Here is a 15,219-nt window from a genome sequence, read left to right on the forward strand (position 1 = left end):
GGTAAATGAATTCTGTGAGGTTTTTACTTTTGCGAATTACAAATATGTATTAAAAATATAGTTTTCTAAAACATCTAAAAGCGAAGCTCTGCATCATGGACATACTGCAAACATAATTAATTTGGCATTTATATGAGTATAATTGTAGGTAAATTATTAGAAATAATTTAATAAATAGGTTTGGATTTTTTTTATTTTTTTTATTTCGCATAAAATATTAAAAATCTTTTCTCAATATTATAATTTTAACAATCCCCCAGACTTCCATATTTTAAGAAAATGTGTTCGTTGCAATGTTTTAGGGTCTTTATTGTATTTTAAAAGTTTTCGACGATGTAGTCAGCTCCAAATTGTTTGGAAACCGTTTTGAATACGTAGTCACCCTCTATTACACGCTCTACTACACGGAATCCTATTATTAAAAATTTCAATTAAAGAGCAAACAAGCTTTACGAAGTTCTGCGTAGGTAAAAAACCCAAAACTTTATTAAAACTTTTTCTAATGCCAGCAATTTTCTACAATAACACAAAGTTTTCAAAAGTTTTTTTCATAACTAAAAAGCTTTTTCAAACTTAAAATTATTTTTTATTTTTTTTTTAAATAAACTTCGTTAATCTCATCATATAAAATTTACCGTTAGATTTTTGTTAAATTCAAAGCTTTTTAATTACGATTTAACATTCTATACAAACATACACACGGTTATACATAAATATCTATTAAAATTTTAAATTGTATATAAAAATGTTAAAGCTAGAAAAGTGTAGAAGCTAGATAAAATAAAATCACAAAAAGATAAAGTATTAGAAATGTATATGTGTGTGTTTTGTTATTTTTAAAGTTAAATGCTATATGTATGATAGCATAGAGCTTGGGCATGTATTTGATTATGAAAATTACTTTTCCTTGTATTCTAGTTTTGCTTTTTTTTTTAATAGAATTTTACATAATATTAAACACGTGTAAATTCTCATTCCGCCGCCACAACAATTTAATAACAAATGTATACATTATAATTTTAATATCTTATATGTATTATGTACTCGTATGTATACGTACATACTGTATATGAGAAAAAATATACGTACATAAGTACTTGAATAAAATTTCACTTTCAATATTAAGTAAAATGGTAAAATTTTGGAAAGCTTCATAATAATTACTAATGTATGTACGCAGGTATGCATAGATATTTGGACACAATATTATGAGTATATGAACATTTAGGTTGCCTCGTGTATATGTAGCACATGGATGAACAAAAATAAAATTTTAATTACAAATTTTTTATTTAAAAACACAATTTCATTGCAAATTAATTTTTTATGGCAGTAAATTATAAAAGGAAATTTCAAATTCATAATAAATTCAATATGAAGAAATTAATATTAAGACATTTGAGAAATTCTAAATGAAAATGATGAAGAAGAAAAATTTTTTGAGAGAAATAAAAGTATAAAAATAATTTTTCAACTCACACACTGACATTTAAAAAAGCATTTTAATTTTTCTTGTTTTCTCTTGTATGTGATTTTCTCTCTTTTTTTTTCAGTGTATTTTTTTAGAAATTGAAATTATTCTATTTTCTTTTGTTATTTTCTTCTTGTTGTTTTTTTCTCTATATTTAATTCGAATTTAATACATGTTACTGTTTATAAATATATTATGTATGTAAAAGTGTATGTAGGGACGCAAAATATTCATATTATGCATGTATACAAGAATTTTTGTTGTGGATGAATTTTTCTGTTATTAGGTGAACGACCGTTCAGTTTATTCGACCTTCAAAGTATCTGGGCCAAGTGGAATAGAATAAAAATAATAATAGTAGTAAAGAGAGAAGAGTGGAGAAAAAAGAGTAGGAAAGTGAAGAAGAAGAAGAAGGAATAGAAAAAAAAAAAATATAGAATAAAATGAAAAGTTTATTTTAATTTTTTTTATTTTTGTTTTATGAATTAATTCTGTTTTATTTTTTATTCTTAATTTTTTTTACTATTCTTTGCTAAAGGTTTGGTGTAATGTACAATTGTACATACATGCGTACAGACATAATTATCTCTATATCTTACACTTAATTTATTTATTAATTTTTTCGTTTGTTTTTAAATTTTTCTTTATTGTTATTTGTAGCCAAACAAATATTTTTTGCGCCATTTACTATTTTAATAATTTTTCATATTTTTATTTTCTCTCTTCTCTGTTTTCTTTAATGAACATTATTTGTTTTTTTTTTTTTTCTTTTTTTAAAATGCTGTAATTTCAGGCGTTATATTTATTTTCAGTCTCTTATCACTTTTTTTTTGTTTTGTATTTATTGGAAATTTTTAAGATTTGACTTTATTATTTCAATTTGTTTTTTGATTTCTTCTATCTAGAAAACTTATAATACATGGGTGGTTTTGCGATATTGATTAATTTTTTTTCCATACTATCGGAATTGGTGTGAAAGAGAAGTTGGAAGAGCAAAAAGAGAATTTAACGATACGTTAATAATACGTTCAAATCATTTACCATGATACAAAACAAAAGTCCACACATATACAAAACTACAAATCGCATGTAAACTAGATTTGGCAGGCATCCGATTAATGTTACATGAAAATGTTTGACTTCTGCCGTAATTTACCTTTTTATATCATATTGTCCATTTTGTTACTATATCGAATGGCCTTATGATGTTTTACTATACCGTAACTTTATTATTGCTTTCGAACTTCTCACGTTATTACTGCTTTTGATGTTTGATGGACATGAAAATTATAGGGTGAAATTTTTAAATTATTTTGTGAGAAATTCTATAGATTAGCAGTTCTATTTCGTTGAATAGAATTTAGGAATTTAAATATCGCAAGACTAAACATACGCAAATAATTTATTATGAGAGCAGAAAATTAAAAGATCAAAACTGAAATTATGATTATTAATATTAATTACCGACGGCATAGCATACAATAACGGAGTAGGAAGTCGGGTTTTCGGTTGGAATGCATTTCTCCGTAGTAGGCAAGCGGAAATAAATTATTTTTAGAAGCATATCGGCTTGTTTTTCTGTCTGTCACGCATGTATCTTAAGTTTGACTAAACTGATTTTGATAAAATTTTATATGTGAGTATACTTTGGCTATGGAACGGATTGATCAACTTTTGGGGTATACCAGGCTTTACTAGACTTGTTCGCAGGCCAATTTTACACTTTTGCGTATATAATGAGAAATAATCAACCTACTTCTTTGAAATTTAATATTTAAATTTGAGGTGTTAAAACAATTAATCCATAAATTTTTCGGAAAGATCTGAGCTTTGGAAACCAATCGACGGCCAATTTTAAATTTTTTCACCATATCTACGGAAGGGATTGATGAAATTTTTTGAAATTTGATATTTGAATTTTAGCTTTTACCGAAACTGACTTTTCAATGAATTCGGATGGCCAAAGCGAAATTTAAGTACAATTTTCTAGGTATGTCAACTAAAAGTTTGGTAACTTCCTTAAAATTGTAAGGTGTTTAGAAGACATTTTCATAATCTTCTGTAATTTTTTCACTAAACAAGGCAATATACATTGCGCTCGGTTATGTGCTGACCATATCAAATTTTTATACCCGTACGAGCGTATGTTCGAAGGGTATACTAAATTTGCCTAACGCTAAGAAGTAACGGTCTTAGATATAGACTCAAGTGTATGTTTTTGATCAGCGTCAAATTCTGAGTTGATTTAGCTTTGTCTGTCCGTCCGTCCGTCCCAACGATAACTTAAAAACTAATTGAGCTAAGTTCACCAAATTTTCACAAATGATTTATTGTAGTAAGTGCCAGAACCCTCTTTAAATTGGACATGATCGGGGTACAGGTTAGGGTAGTTGCCATACAAGTTCAAAAATTTATTTGGCCATATCTCCTAAACTATAAAAGCCGTTGCATTGAAATTTCGCACAAGCAAATATATTATTAGGACGTACATATTATTAGCAAATACATTATTGTGTTAGATAAAAGTCATTGAAATTGCTTGGCTGCTTCTGGTATCTCTTGTTTCCTTGTGGTAGCTGCCATACAAATTCAATAGCAGTTTGGCTATATTTTAGAAAAACACAGAGCTGAAATTTTGCATAAATTAATATGCTAATACGGAAATTTAAAGTCATAGTCTGTCCCATAGCCAGTTATGATATCTGTATTCGCACATAGGATTACAAATTCGTACGGGTATCACAGAGTTGACAAGGTCAACTCTATTTTTTTTCTCGTTTTTTTTTTAATTCTGTGCCATGAAGGCAAAAAATAATAACAAAAAAAAACATGAATACAAACAAAAATAAAAATAAAAAAATTACGCAGAATTTTTTAAAGAATAAAAAACAAATCACTTAGTGCTTAAATACATAAGTAAACATTTATGTTGATTATTTTTAAATTTTATTAAAATATAAAAAAAAAAGAAATAAATCAAATTATTTACGTGTTTTTGTTGTTTTGATTTTTTAAGTTCTATAGGAAAAATATTAAAGAGATACTAAAAAATATTTGGATAACAGTTAAGTAATAGTTTTTGGAAATTTAATGTTAGTGAATTTTTATATGAGTCACCTTTGCTTATTCACTTAATTTTTAATTCAATTGAAAAGTCACAAACAAGCTCGTAAATAGATCAACTACTACATTGAATGAATTCAAATATTTAAATTAACACGAGTAATAAGTAAACATTTCCAGTATTAGTCAAGTCAATTTGCAATAACAGAATTAAATTTAATAGAAATAGGAACAGTATAAGGAGACGAAACGATTTCTTTACTGATACTAAAAGAATTCGCAAAAGTTTACACTTCCTAGTCGACAGAACCAAAAAGCCCAAAAAAAAATGTGAATGACATTATAATTCACCGGCTCTGCAAAATTTTTAAGAGAAACGATTACATTTATCGAAATTGTATGTATGAGTTTTATGGAAGGAAGAGCATGGCAGTTTTATGGAAAGAAGAAGTTGGCAAAAGCACTAAAAATAAAATGAAATAAAATTTATAATTTCCTTTTTGAAAATATTTGGCAATTTTTAAAAAACTTAAACTTGAACAATTCAAAATAAAAAATACGAGTATGTGAACATTTCTAAATTGCGAATTCGATCATAAGCTTCTTGTTGTTCCTGTTGTATTTAAGTTAAAAAATATTTAATTAGATAATTGACCTAGAAAATTCAAAATACAAAAATGTTTACTATAAAATCGTAATTTTAATAAAAAAAGAATAAAAATCAATTTTCGGAGATAGATCATAGATAAATTTAAAAAAGAAAAATTTAAAAATAAATTTTTAAAAATAAAAAAAAAAATTTGTTATATAAATATATTTTTTATCTGTAGAATGTATGTACATATGTATATGCTATGTACATTAATATTTCATTCATATTTTTCTCTACTACATCCGATACTACGTTCTAACTATAATTATTTATAGTTTTTAGATTGTACGCTATTTTAGTGATGAAAGAATATTAAAAATAAAAAAAGATTTTGATTACATAAACAACTATGAAAGCAATGAAAAATATTTTTTTAATTTGAAAAATTCGAAAAAAAATTTATTTTTTTAATGAGTTTAGTTTTTTTTTCCAAATTATTCTGATCAAAGTTGTTGCCAATTTTTCCAATTTTTGAAATTATAAATATTAATACTATGAGTTTTTTTGAGTTATTGAACGTTTTGAAAAATGCTTAAGTTCGTTATTCTATTTTTAAATCTAATTTTAAATGCAAACTGAAAAGAATCTATTAAATTTTGATTACTAAAACTGAGATGATAACGTTTTTAAAAATTTTCAATGAAATTTCGCGCAAAATACCTTATTAGAAATGGTATTATGGCAATTTGTTCTTTAACAAAATTCGATTTGAAAAGGGTTTTCAATTTAACATTAATATATTCCAACATTTCAAATACAATCAGATATTTTTCTAATTTCTAATTAGGAAGATATCTGATTGTATTACTTAAAGCAAAATTTTCTAATTTTTGATATTCCTAAAAGTAAACCTAAATATCAGGCCAATAAAAACAGCAAAAAAATTCTTGTTACTCCAATATACTAAAGATTTTCTAAGATTAAGTGTTAAAAGAATTATAATGATTTCATTATAATTCTCATTATCTCAATTGTTCAAAAGGTAGTTATAAGTTTTCTCTGAATTTTAAAAAATCTGTTCTACTGCATTATTGAACTCAAAAAAACATTAATATTAACTGTTGCAGCCAAAAATTTAGAAAACAGAAAACAAAAAATCTTGCATTATAACTAAAAACAAAGAAAAATCGTCAATAACAATATCAACTTATTAATAAAATGCATATACAAACTGTTATATATTTTCTGTAAAAATTTTCTTCATATATTGCGTAAAAATTAAAAACGTATTGTATCGTATAATATGCAAAATATAAATTCTTTAAAATGACAATTTTAATTTTTTCATTTCAACAAAAAATTCTGTATACCTTCAAACATGTATGAAATCATATATTTTACTTTCAACTCAAATTCTGTCATATTTTCATATAATATAATGTTGAGTAAAATTAATAATAAAATTGTATTTTACTTTTATATAAATGAGAAAATATGTTACCTTACAAAATCATTATATTATATACTATACATAGATAATCTCCTCCTTGCAAATATATATGGCATATAACACAATAATATCATATATATATCAGAATGATAATAGCATGAAAATCATAATAGCATGACCTACGTCAAACGTATCACTGTTAATGCCAACCTATATAATATTATTTCTGATATATATTAGTATTCTATATTCATATATATCAGAAGTATATTATTCTGAGAAATATACTTGGGTACGTATAAATAATTCAAAATTGGTTTCTATATCTTTATGTATGTATGTCAAAGTCATACTATTCTATACATACATAACTGGTATACGGGTTATAGATTTTTAAGTCTCCTTTATTAATATAGGAGGCCTAAATAACAAAACAAAAAAAAAATAAAATTTTGTGTGCAAGTATGTGTTAAAAATCATTTTCTTAAGCTTCCAATACCTTTATTTTAATTTTTTTTTTGCTCTGTTTTCTAACAAAAAAATTCGTCCTTTCGGTGTCCTTACAAAGTTTTTTGCCGTTTTTCTTTTAATTTTCTTTATTTTGTTGTAATAAGTTTGGTTTTGTTTTAAAAATAAAATTTTATCATGATTTTATCGCACTAATAAAAATCTTTTTTTTTTTTCGGCTTCTGTAATTTTTGTTTTGTTTTTTTGAATGTATGTGCAGAATATAAATACAAAATATTATATATATATGCATTTAAAAATAAAGGACACTTTCACTTAAAATATAATAAAATACACGAGAGAGAGAGAGAAAAAAAAACATCTGGGTTACAAGGTCATTGAACTAACAAGGAATAAAGAAGGTACACACACATATAAATATATAGGAAGATATAAAATAGGATATTATTCGAATAAAGATATTATTATGGAAAGAGGGGCAGTAGCAAGAAGTGAGGAACCAAAAAGAAAATAATATAGAAAAAGAAATGTGTAGGAATTGTTGTGCGTATAGGTAAGAAATATTTATTTTGCACTCTCATTTTTTATTAATTTTATTTTTATTTTTTGTTATTTTTTTTTCTTTGCGTGTGTTATCTAAATTCTTAATATTAATATTGTTATTGTGCGTTATACTCTCTATTCTTTTCCTCTTTTCTTTTTTATCTTTTTAGAATGCCATAATTTTATACTGACAACATGAATGATGATAATGATTATCATCACGAATGATGAGGATTATCATAATATTAAAAAAATGTGGATGACAGTGTCCTTGATATACAGAAAATTTTCCCTCGTAACCTACAAAAATTTCATTTTTTTCTGTTATATGTATATGTATATAAGAAATTGTGAGAGAAAAAGAAATGAAATAATTATGCGTTCACTTTCGAATACAACACATATGTATTTGTGTGTGTGTAATGAATATAAAAATGGGCCTACAGAAAAGGATCAAAGTTGAAAAGGGAATTTTTTTTGTATTTTTGTTTTTTTTTTGTCTTTTTTTTTTTTGTAAAAATAAGTATAAGTAAACAGAGCGCTTAAAATATTGTGTAGGCTTTTAAAAGTAGGTTTCTTTTCCTATCCCACATAATTTTACTTGTGTTAGGTTAGGTTTTCAAATTCATATAAGTATAAATTTATGTTATACATTTTAATGTTTTGTATATGCGAATGTTATTTTTATTTATGTAACTAGAAACATATAAACACACACCTACTTAATAAGTGTATATAGACTTAATTTAATGTATAAGTTGGAATTTTTTTTTTGTTTCTTTTTTTAATACTTTATTTTTTATTTTTGGCTTATATATGAATATATTTGCTCTTGTAAATTCCTATATATATATATATACATTAGTATATATGTTTATGTTACTGTTATATAACCCATACTGTTATTATGTAAAAGTTTATTTAATATCCCTAGAATTATGTTAGTATATAAGTAAAGCTGTGAAAAAATTTCGAACAATAAATATGAGGTGAAAAAATGGAAACTTTTCTCTTTGCTCTTAATAAGTTACATAACCTTAAACAATAACTTATTTTATTATTTTTTCTCCCCACTGTCCCTCTTATGTTTTTTTTCTCTTTTTTCTGTTGAATTTCATTTATTATTTAGAATTTATTATGGCTTTGTGCTACAAGTTTTACATTTAAAATTTGTAAATTTTATTTTATTATAAAATCATCAAATATTCGAAAATTATCATTTTAAAATAATTTCGTTGTTTTTAGAGCAATAACAATTTTTTATGAAAATGAGTCTAAAGCATATGAAAGCAAACTTTACAAATGAAAGCAATATTTTATCATTTAAAATAAAGAAAATACAAAAATATTCAATCCGACAGAACTCTAAATTTAGCCATAGTTTCAAGTAAATTGAGTTCAATATTACACTACTACTTTTATATAAGAAATTATAGACCCAAACACTTTGTTTTATACTATAGTATTGTTTTTAGAATTATGTAAAATAGAACGGAATATTTTGGTGTTAGATTCAATAAAAAAAGAATATATCTGTTGTTGCAGTTTAAATTTTGCAGTATTGAATTTAGAAAAGGACACAATTTCGAACAGGAAAATCGAAAACTGAACTCTGAAAATTTTGAATAAGAACCACTCTTTCTTCAATTTTTGATATATCGTTACGCGATTTGGGACAGAATAGAGAGAGAAATATTTTGCACTTTCAACAACATGCCTAGTTAAAAAATTGTTTTTCTAAGTTTTAAAATTATCAAAATTTATCAAAAATTGTCATTTGGAAATTTCTAATAATGAATTTTTATATATTTTCAATATTACTTATTTAAAGATATTTAATAAGATACACATCACTATTGTCTTTGACTACACACAAATTAAGCTCGTACTTATTGAGTCGAGTCATAATATTATTATTAACAATTAAACATAAATAGGTCAAACATAACAAAATTTATATGAGACTTTGTAGGAAAGTTTTTTTTAATTAAAAATATAAGCCCTTAATAACTCTATAATAATTTCTATAAATTTCATTAACTATAATTCGAATTTATGATTGTCTATACCTTCTATTACATTTATTTGATATGCGTTTTTCTCTATACGCATATAGGTTTCAGCCTTCAAAAAAACCTAGGTAATGTTAAAGTAAAAGTTTTTTAATTTTCTAAATATAAATTTACTTTAATAGATTCTTGTATACGTGAGATTATTTATAAAGCAGTTAAATTAATAATAAGAGGTCAATATTGATTAATTGTTACAATTAGCTTTTAGTCTATAACAATGTAATTTAGCTTTTAACACTTAATTGGAGAAATGTGATTAAGGTTACTTCGTAATCAAAAATTTGTTCTCACTATTTTTAGATCGATTGTATATACCAATAGGAATATTATATATTTATTGTGTATTTTCAAATAATATAGAAATAAGAATTATACAAAATTTTGGATTTAAGGACTGCACGAGTGCGTCATGAAATATTTAATTCCGAAATTAATATAAAAATTAGTGTTCTACTTTTTAATATTTTATAATAATCTTTTATTAATAAGAACGAAAATCTCTAAATAATAGTGAAAATAAATATTCACATATCCACCATGCTGCACAAATTGAAAGCACAAATTAAAAATCATACATTTGTCTTAAACAATTTGAAATATACCCGAATTCAATGAAGTTTATGAATAAATCACATAAAATTGATCACATATATCATTATATAAACATACTAACACACGATTTGCCGAAATAATTCAATTTTGAATTATTAAACAAATTACCTAAAAGTATGCAATTTACATCAATTTGATTATCCCTAAATGTATGCAAGAAATCACTTAAATATTAAATTTGAAAATTCTATTGAATATAATATTAAAAATGGACGCTCATCTACAATTGCTAATCTATTTCTTTACCTTTATATACATACACATGTTTACAATTATTGTACACTATTTATTATTGAAGACACAAAATGACAATTTTATCACCCTCGCTTTATTTTTTGATTTTGACTTAGGTATTTTCGAATTTTTAAAATAATTCATTAAAGGCTATATTGTTTCTATTTCAGAATGAAAAATTACTAAAAATGTAAATTAATTGCAAACAATCTGTTCTAACAAAGTATAAAAAAGTTTTTCTTTTGTTACCACTCTCTATCTTATTTACAATTACATTTCTCTCCCCATTTTTACATACATGCAATATAAAGCAGATTCAAAATATGAAATCACAGTACGTGGTAACTAGTAGACTGTGATAGTAAACAAAAATCATATTCCATGCATACATAGACATGCGGAAATATTTAATTGAAACTTATAGGGGAGATAAGAATATTACCGGGATGTTTCAAAAAAAAAAGCAAAATAAAACGATGAAAGAATCACAGAAAAAAAGAAATACATTTAATTTTATTTTCAACTTCATTTTTGCCCCCTTCTCTTATATAACAGTCGTTGAAAATCTGAAAGGATAATAATTGGCACGTGTCTAAATGAATCTAAAAGAATTCTCTTTGACCCTCAACAGTTCTATATAAATATATGTATGTATAAATAATATGAAAACATAGATAGTTATATCCTTTTATCATTTTGATATCCCCATTTGGCTTGTAGGTATATGGTTTTTATTGTTACATTCTGTTAATAATATTCCTTATATCCTGTGTATTCAAAACTATACAAAAAAGGCCGATAAATACTTGGAAAATGAGATTGGTAAATGTTAAAGATAAAAAAAATTTTTTATTTTTTTATTTTTATTTTGGATCGGTTTTGCTTTTTTTTTGTATTTAAATTAAATGTGTATCTTAGTGTATCTTATGTGTATCAATATTATTAAAGTTGACAAATCTTAAAAGACAATACGGTATTAAAGTAAAAACATTACTTTTAAGACAAAATCGTAGTTAGAAGTAGCTCTATATCAACGGTTATCTCAATTTTTATTAACAACGAGGCAACTAGGAAAATCAAGTTTCAAATTTTGCATTACAACTCAAGCTATCGCTCGTTTTATCAATATGTAGATGACACCGCATTATGTTGTCTCAGAGAATAAAGAAGTCATGCTTATTAAAATTCCTTAACTCTGTACAGAATCATAACTTTTAACTTGCCTTTAAAAATAAAACATTTCATAAATTGCTGACACTAGCAATGGAAATTTTGATTGAAATTAAGATTGCCTGCTACAAATAACTTCTTAAAATAGTTAAGGTTTTGTTTTACATTTTGTTCAAGGTAATTCTTCTCAGAGCTGCTTGGAATAGATCGAAACCGAATTCATGCTATTACTGATTTCTTTACTGGGCATTATCCGGTGAAATATCATTTGCACAAACTGGGCAAATCGAGCTTTTTTGTGAGTAGGTTATGTAAGGGCGATGAGGAGACGATCATACATATTCTGTGTGATTGTTCTTATCTGGCCGTCAGGAGCTGCAGACGGTTTGGGCGAGGCTAGCTCAATGTGACGGAGCTCGCGTGTTACTCCCGAAAATATCTCCGGGTATTTACTTCGGACCGGGGTAATGTAAATGGAATAGGGGAGAGTTATATATGGCTTATTGTGGTGGTCGGGAAGGGAGCTGGGGGAGTTCCTTTGCCTAATCTCTCTGGAAAAATCCTATCTAATATAATCTAATACTAAAATATCATGACCCCCTTTAGAAGGAAATGTTTTAGAAAAAAATCTATGCTGTACTAAGTTTCATAAAATTCTATTAGAAAACAAAGTTTGTAAAATATTGCAATTAAATAAGAAATTTAATCAGCTTACATCATTGTACTGCAGTTCATATTATGTCAAGGATTAAACTTACCTGAAAAGAAGAAAAAAAAAAATAATTAAATAATTTGAAAATTTATTTTGTTTTTTATAATTTCAACTGATAATTTTTCTACACTTTTAATTTTTTGTCTAAATATTTCTAATATCTTACACTTTTACAACACTTAAAGGTACGTCTTTAAAATAATATTTGCAATTCAATACTTTCAATATATTTTATAATTCCTCAAAACGGACATATTCTACAAACTAATTTAATTCGAGACTCATCCAGGTATATATTACGTTCGTGCACAGTGTCGAATTCGGAGCTGATTTAGTTACGTCTTTTCGTTCTTATTGTTTCCCTACAGAATGTATATAATATAAAAAATGGCAGGGTAAGTGTAAGTGTAAATTAGGATACGATTGAGACGGTAGCTGTCGTATAACGTCAAAAACAAATTTTATTATACTTGACTACTAAACTTTTTGAAAATTTCATTCATATGTGCATCACAGAGCTGTCACAGAGCAGAGAATAATAAATTATTCTATACAAAGATTTAACATATTAAATTGAACGAGATTGAGTGGCCAATCGTTCTATTTACACAAGCACTTTCGGCTATAAACCGAAACATGAATCATTTAAGATTTGAAATTTTTTTTCATTTACAATAAAATTACAATCTTTTTCCTTGTTATTCAAACCTTTTCTTTACATTGATTGCTATCATTTTAATCTATTCCCATTCAAACTATGTAAAACAATTTAAGATTGATTAAAATGGGACCACTTACAATATAGGATGTGTGCATATAAAATTAACCCTTAAAATAATGATAATATTGACCCAAAATTATTTCGAATTATCTTTATACATATGAACCCAAAATTTTCGTATATAAATTTTATATACACACAAATATGCATATCGTATAAAAACTAAATTTTAAATCTGAAGGGAGCACAAATTTTAAGAAAATAGTATTAGAAATTTACTTTTAACAAAATAAATATGTATGTACACATATACATATGTACATATGTAAAAGCAAAGTTTTACCTCTTCTATTCACTCGTATAAACTTAGAAAATTATCAACCTTGGTAAAATTTTTTAAATTTATATTTATTGTTTATATGTGCAATTTTACCCCATTTCTTTAGAAAAACTGAAGAAAAAATTTTCTTACAAGGAAAAGTATTTTCTCTTCCTCTTTTCCATCCTCCTCCTCTTCCCCCCCCCCCCCCCCCCAAATGCTCTTATTCTTTTCAATAATCCTGAATAACTCAACTAAAACTGATTTCATTTAATTAAAGTTACCAAATTGTTTGAATAGCGTTAATGACTATAATATCAAGGGATTTTGGTATATCGCAGGTAGTTATTAAAAAACTCCTTAAATTGAATACAGTAAATCTTGCGCTTGCAAGTTTAAGTGACCAATATCCAAACTGTTAACCAAAATGATTGAACAAAGCTAAGCTTTTATTCGGTAAGAAAAATTCAATTTTTTGGTTTTGCCCAAACCATTGTAAGTAATATTGTGTATTTTTTAGTATGAGAAAAATTTCCAATAACTGAATGAAAAACTTCGAACAGATTAAAAAATAGCTTGAGTTAGTTTGCCAAAAAACTTAATAATTCCAATATAAATGACATCACATCAAAAGTTTGAAATCATCGGAACTCATATATTCATTCCGCCAATTTCAAAAGGAAAAAAACATTCAGCGCATTAATCTGCTCTGCACTTCAACTCAGTAATTCAATACATGACTCTTTGAGAAATGTTTTTAAAACATTTCTCGATCGTCTACATTCTACGTTATTGGAAGTCACACATTATAGGAAAGGTGAAACAAAATTTCAACTACAAAATTCACAATTTGATCCTTCTATTTAGTAGGTATGGCATCTTTTTTTATTGTTTTTCCCTTTATATTACGCATTTTGTGGAAAAAAACAGAATCAAAACAATAAAAAAGGAAACGCATACACTAAAATAAAAGGGAGACAAATTTTACTGTTCAATTTTCCAAATTTTTTAGTTCTCACTTTCAATTTTTGTTTTTTTTGTCTTCTTTTTGTTTATCATTCATATTTCCTCTTTCCGCTTATTTCCTTCTATAATTTTTACCGACCCATTCTACTGACATTGTCTTCATTCTCTTTCTCCAATTGCTTTTGTTAATGTATACCCCCCTCCCCACCCGTTTTAACTCAAGAATCAAAACAAATTTCATATTGTGAGTATAATGTGTTTGTATGTGTATATATGCATATTACATAAGTATGTACATTTACATTTATCTTTATTTAGTTATGCGTCACTGCTTATGATAAACTGCTACGTTATACTCTTGTATTAACGTTTCATTTTTTTTTTGTTTTTCACTTTCTTTCATGGCCAATAAAATTGTATGTATGTGTGTGTCAAGGAATTGTATTGAATGCGTATTGTTGGTGTTATTTTAATATTAAAAAAAAGTGTATTATTTTTATTTTTTTCACTCCTTGTCTCACTCCTGATTTTCGCTCTCACCTCTCCCATAAACCTAATATAATATATGTACATAAATTCTTATTTACAATTTCTGTTTTTCTTTTTTTTTTGTGTTCCCTTATTCAAAACGAGTCAATTATTTTGTACATTCATCCAAAAAATCATAGGTATAACATTTGTATATGAACCTCTCATCATCATCATGATTATCATAATCACCATCACCATGACTGTATGAATGTGTTAAAACTGAGTGGAATGGAGTTTTTTTTGTGTGTTAATATGTTTGTGACTTACAACTACAATTACAAGTTATGTTGTTGTT

General features: G+C 25.6%; 1 protein-coding gene across 2 annotated transcripts in view; it reads right to left on the reverse strand.

The window, feature by feature from the left end:
• Positions 1-15,219, reverse strand: part of LOC129610471 (uncharacterized protein DDB_G0283357-like) — an 87,798-nt gene that overhangs the window by 31,085 nt on the left and 41,494 nt on the right. The window contains exon 2 of one of the 2 annotated variants that reach the window (XM_055523073.1): positions 11,932-12,433. The exons of the other annotated variant lie outside the window; for it this stretch is intronic. Coding sequence (XP_055379048.1) covers positions 12,417-12,433 — 17 coding nt within the window. The 3' untranslated portion in view covers positions 11,932-12,416. Of the gene's footprint in view, positions 1-11,931; positions 12,434-15,219 lie in introns of those variants that run through there. 2 annotated transcript variants of the gene reach the window in all.

This window comes from Condylostylus longicornis, unplaced genomic scaffold (assembly GCF_029603195.1).
Source record: "Condylostylus longicornis isolate FDR11 unplaced genomic scaffold, ASM2960319v2 ptg000044l, whole genome shotgun sequence".
Taxonomy (NCBI): domain Eukaryota; kingdom Metazoa; phylum Arthropoda; class Insecta; order Diptera; family Dolichopodidae; genus Condylostylus; species Condylostylus longicornis.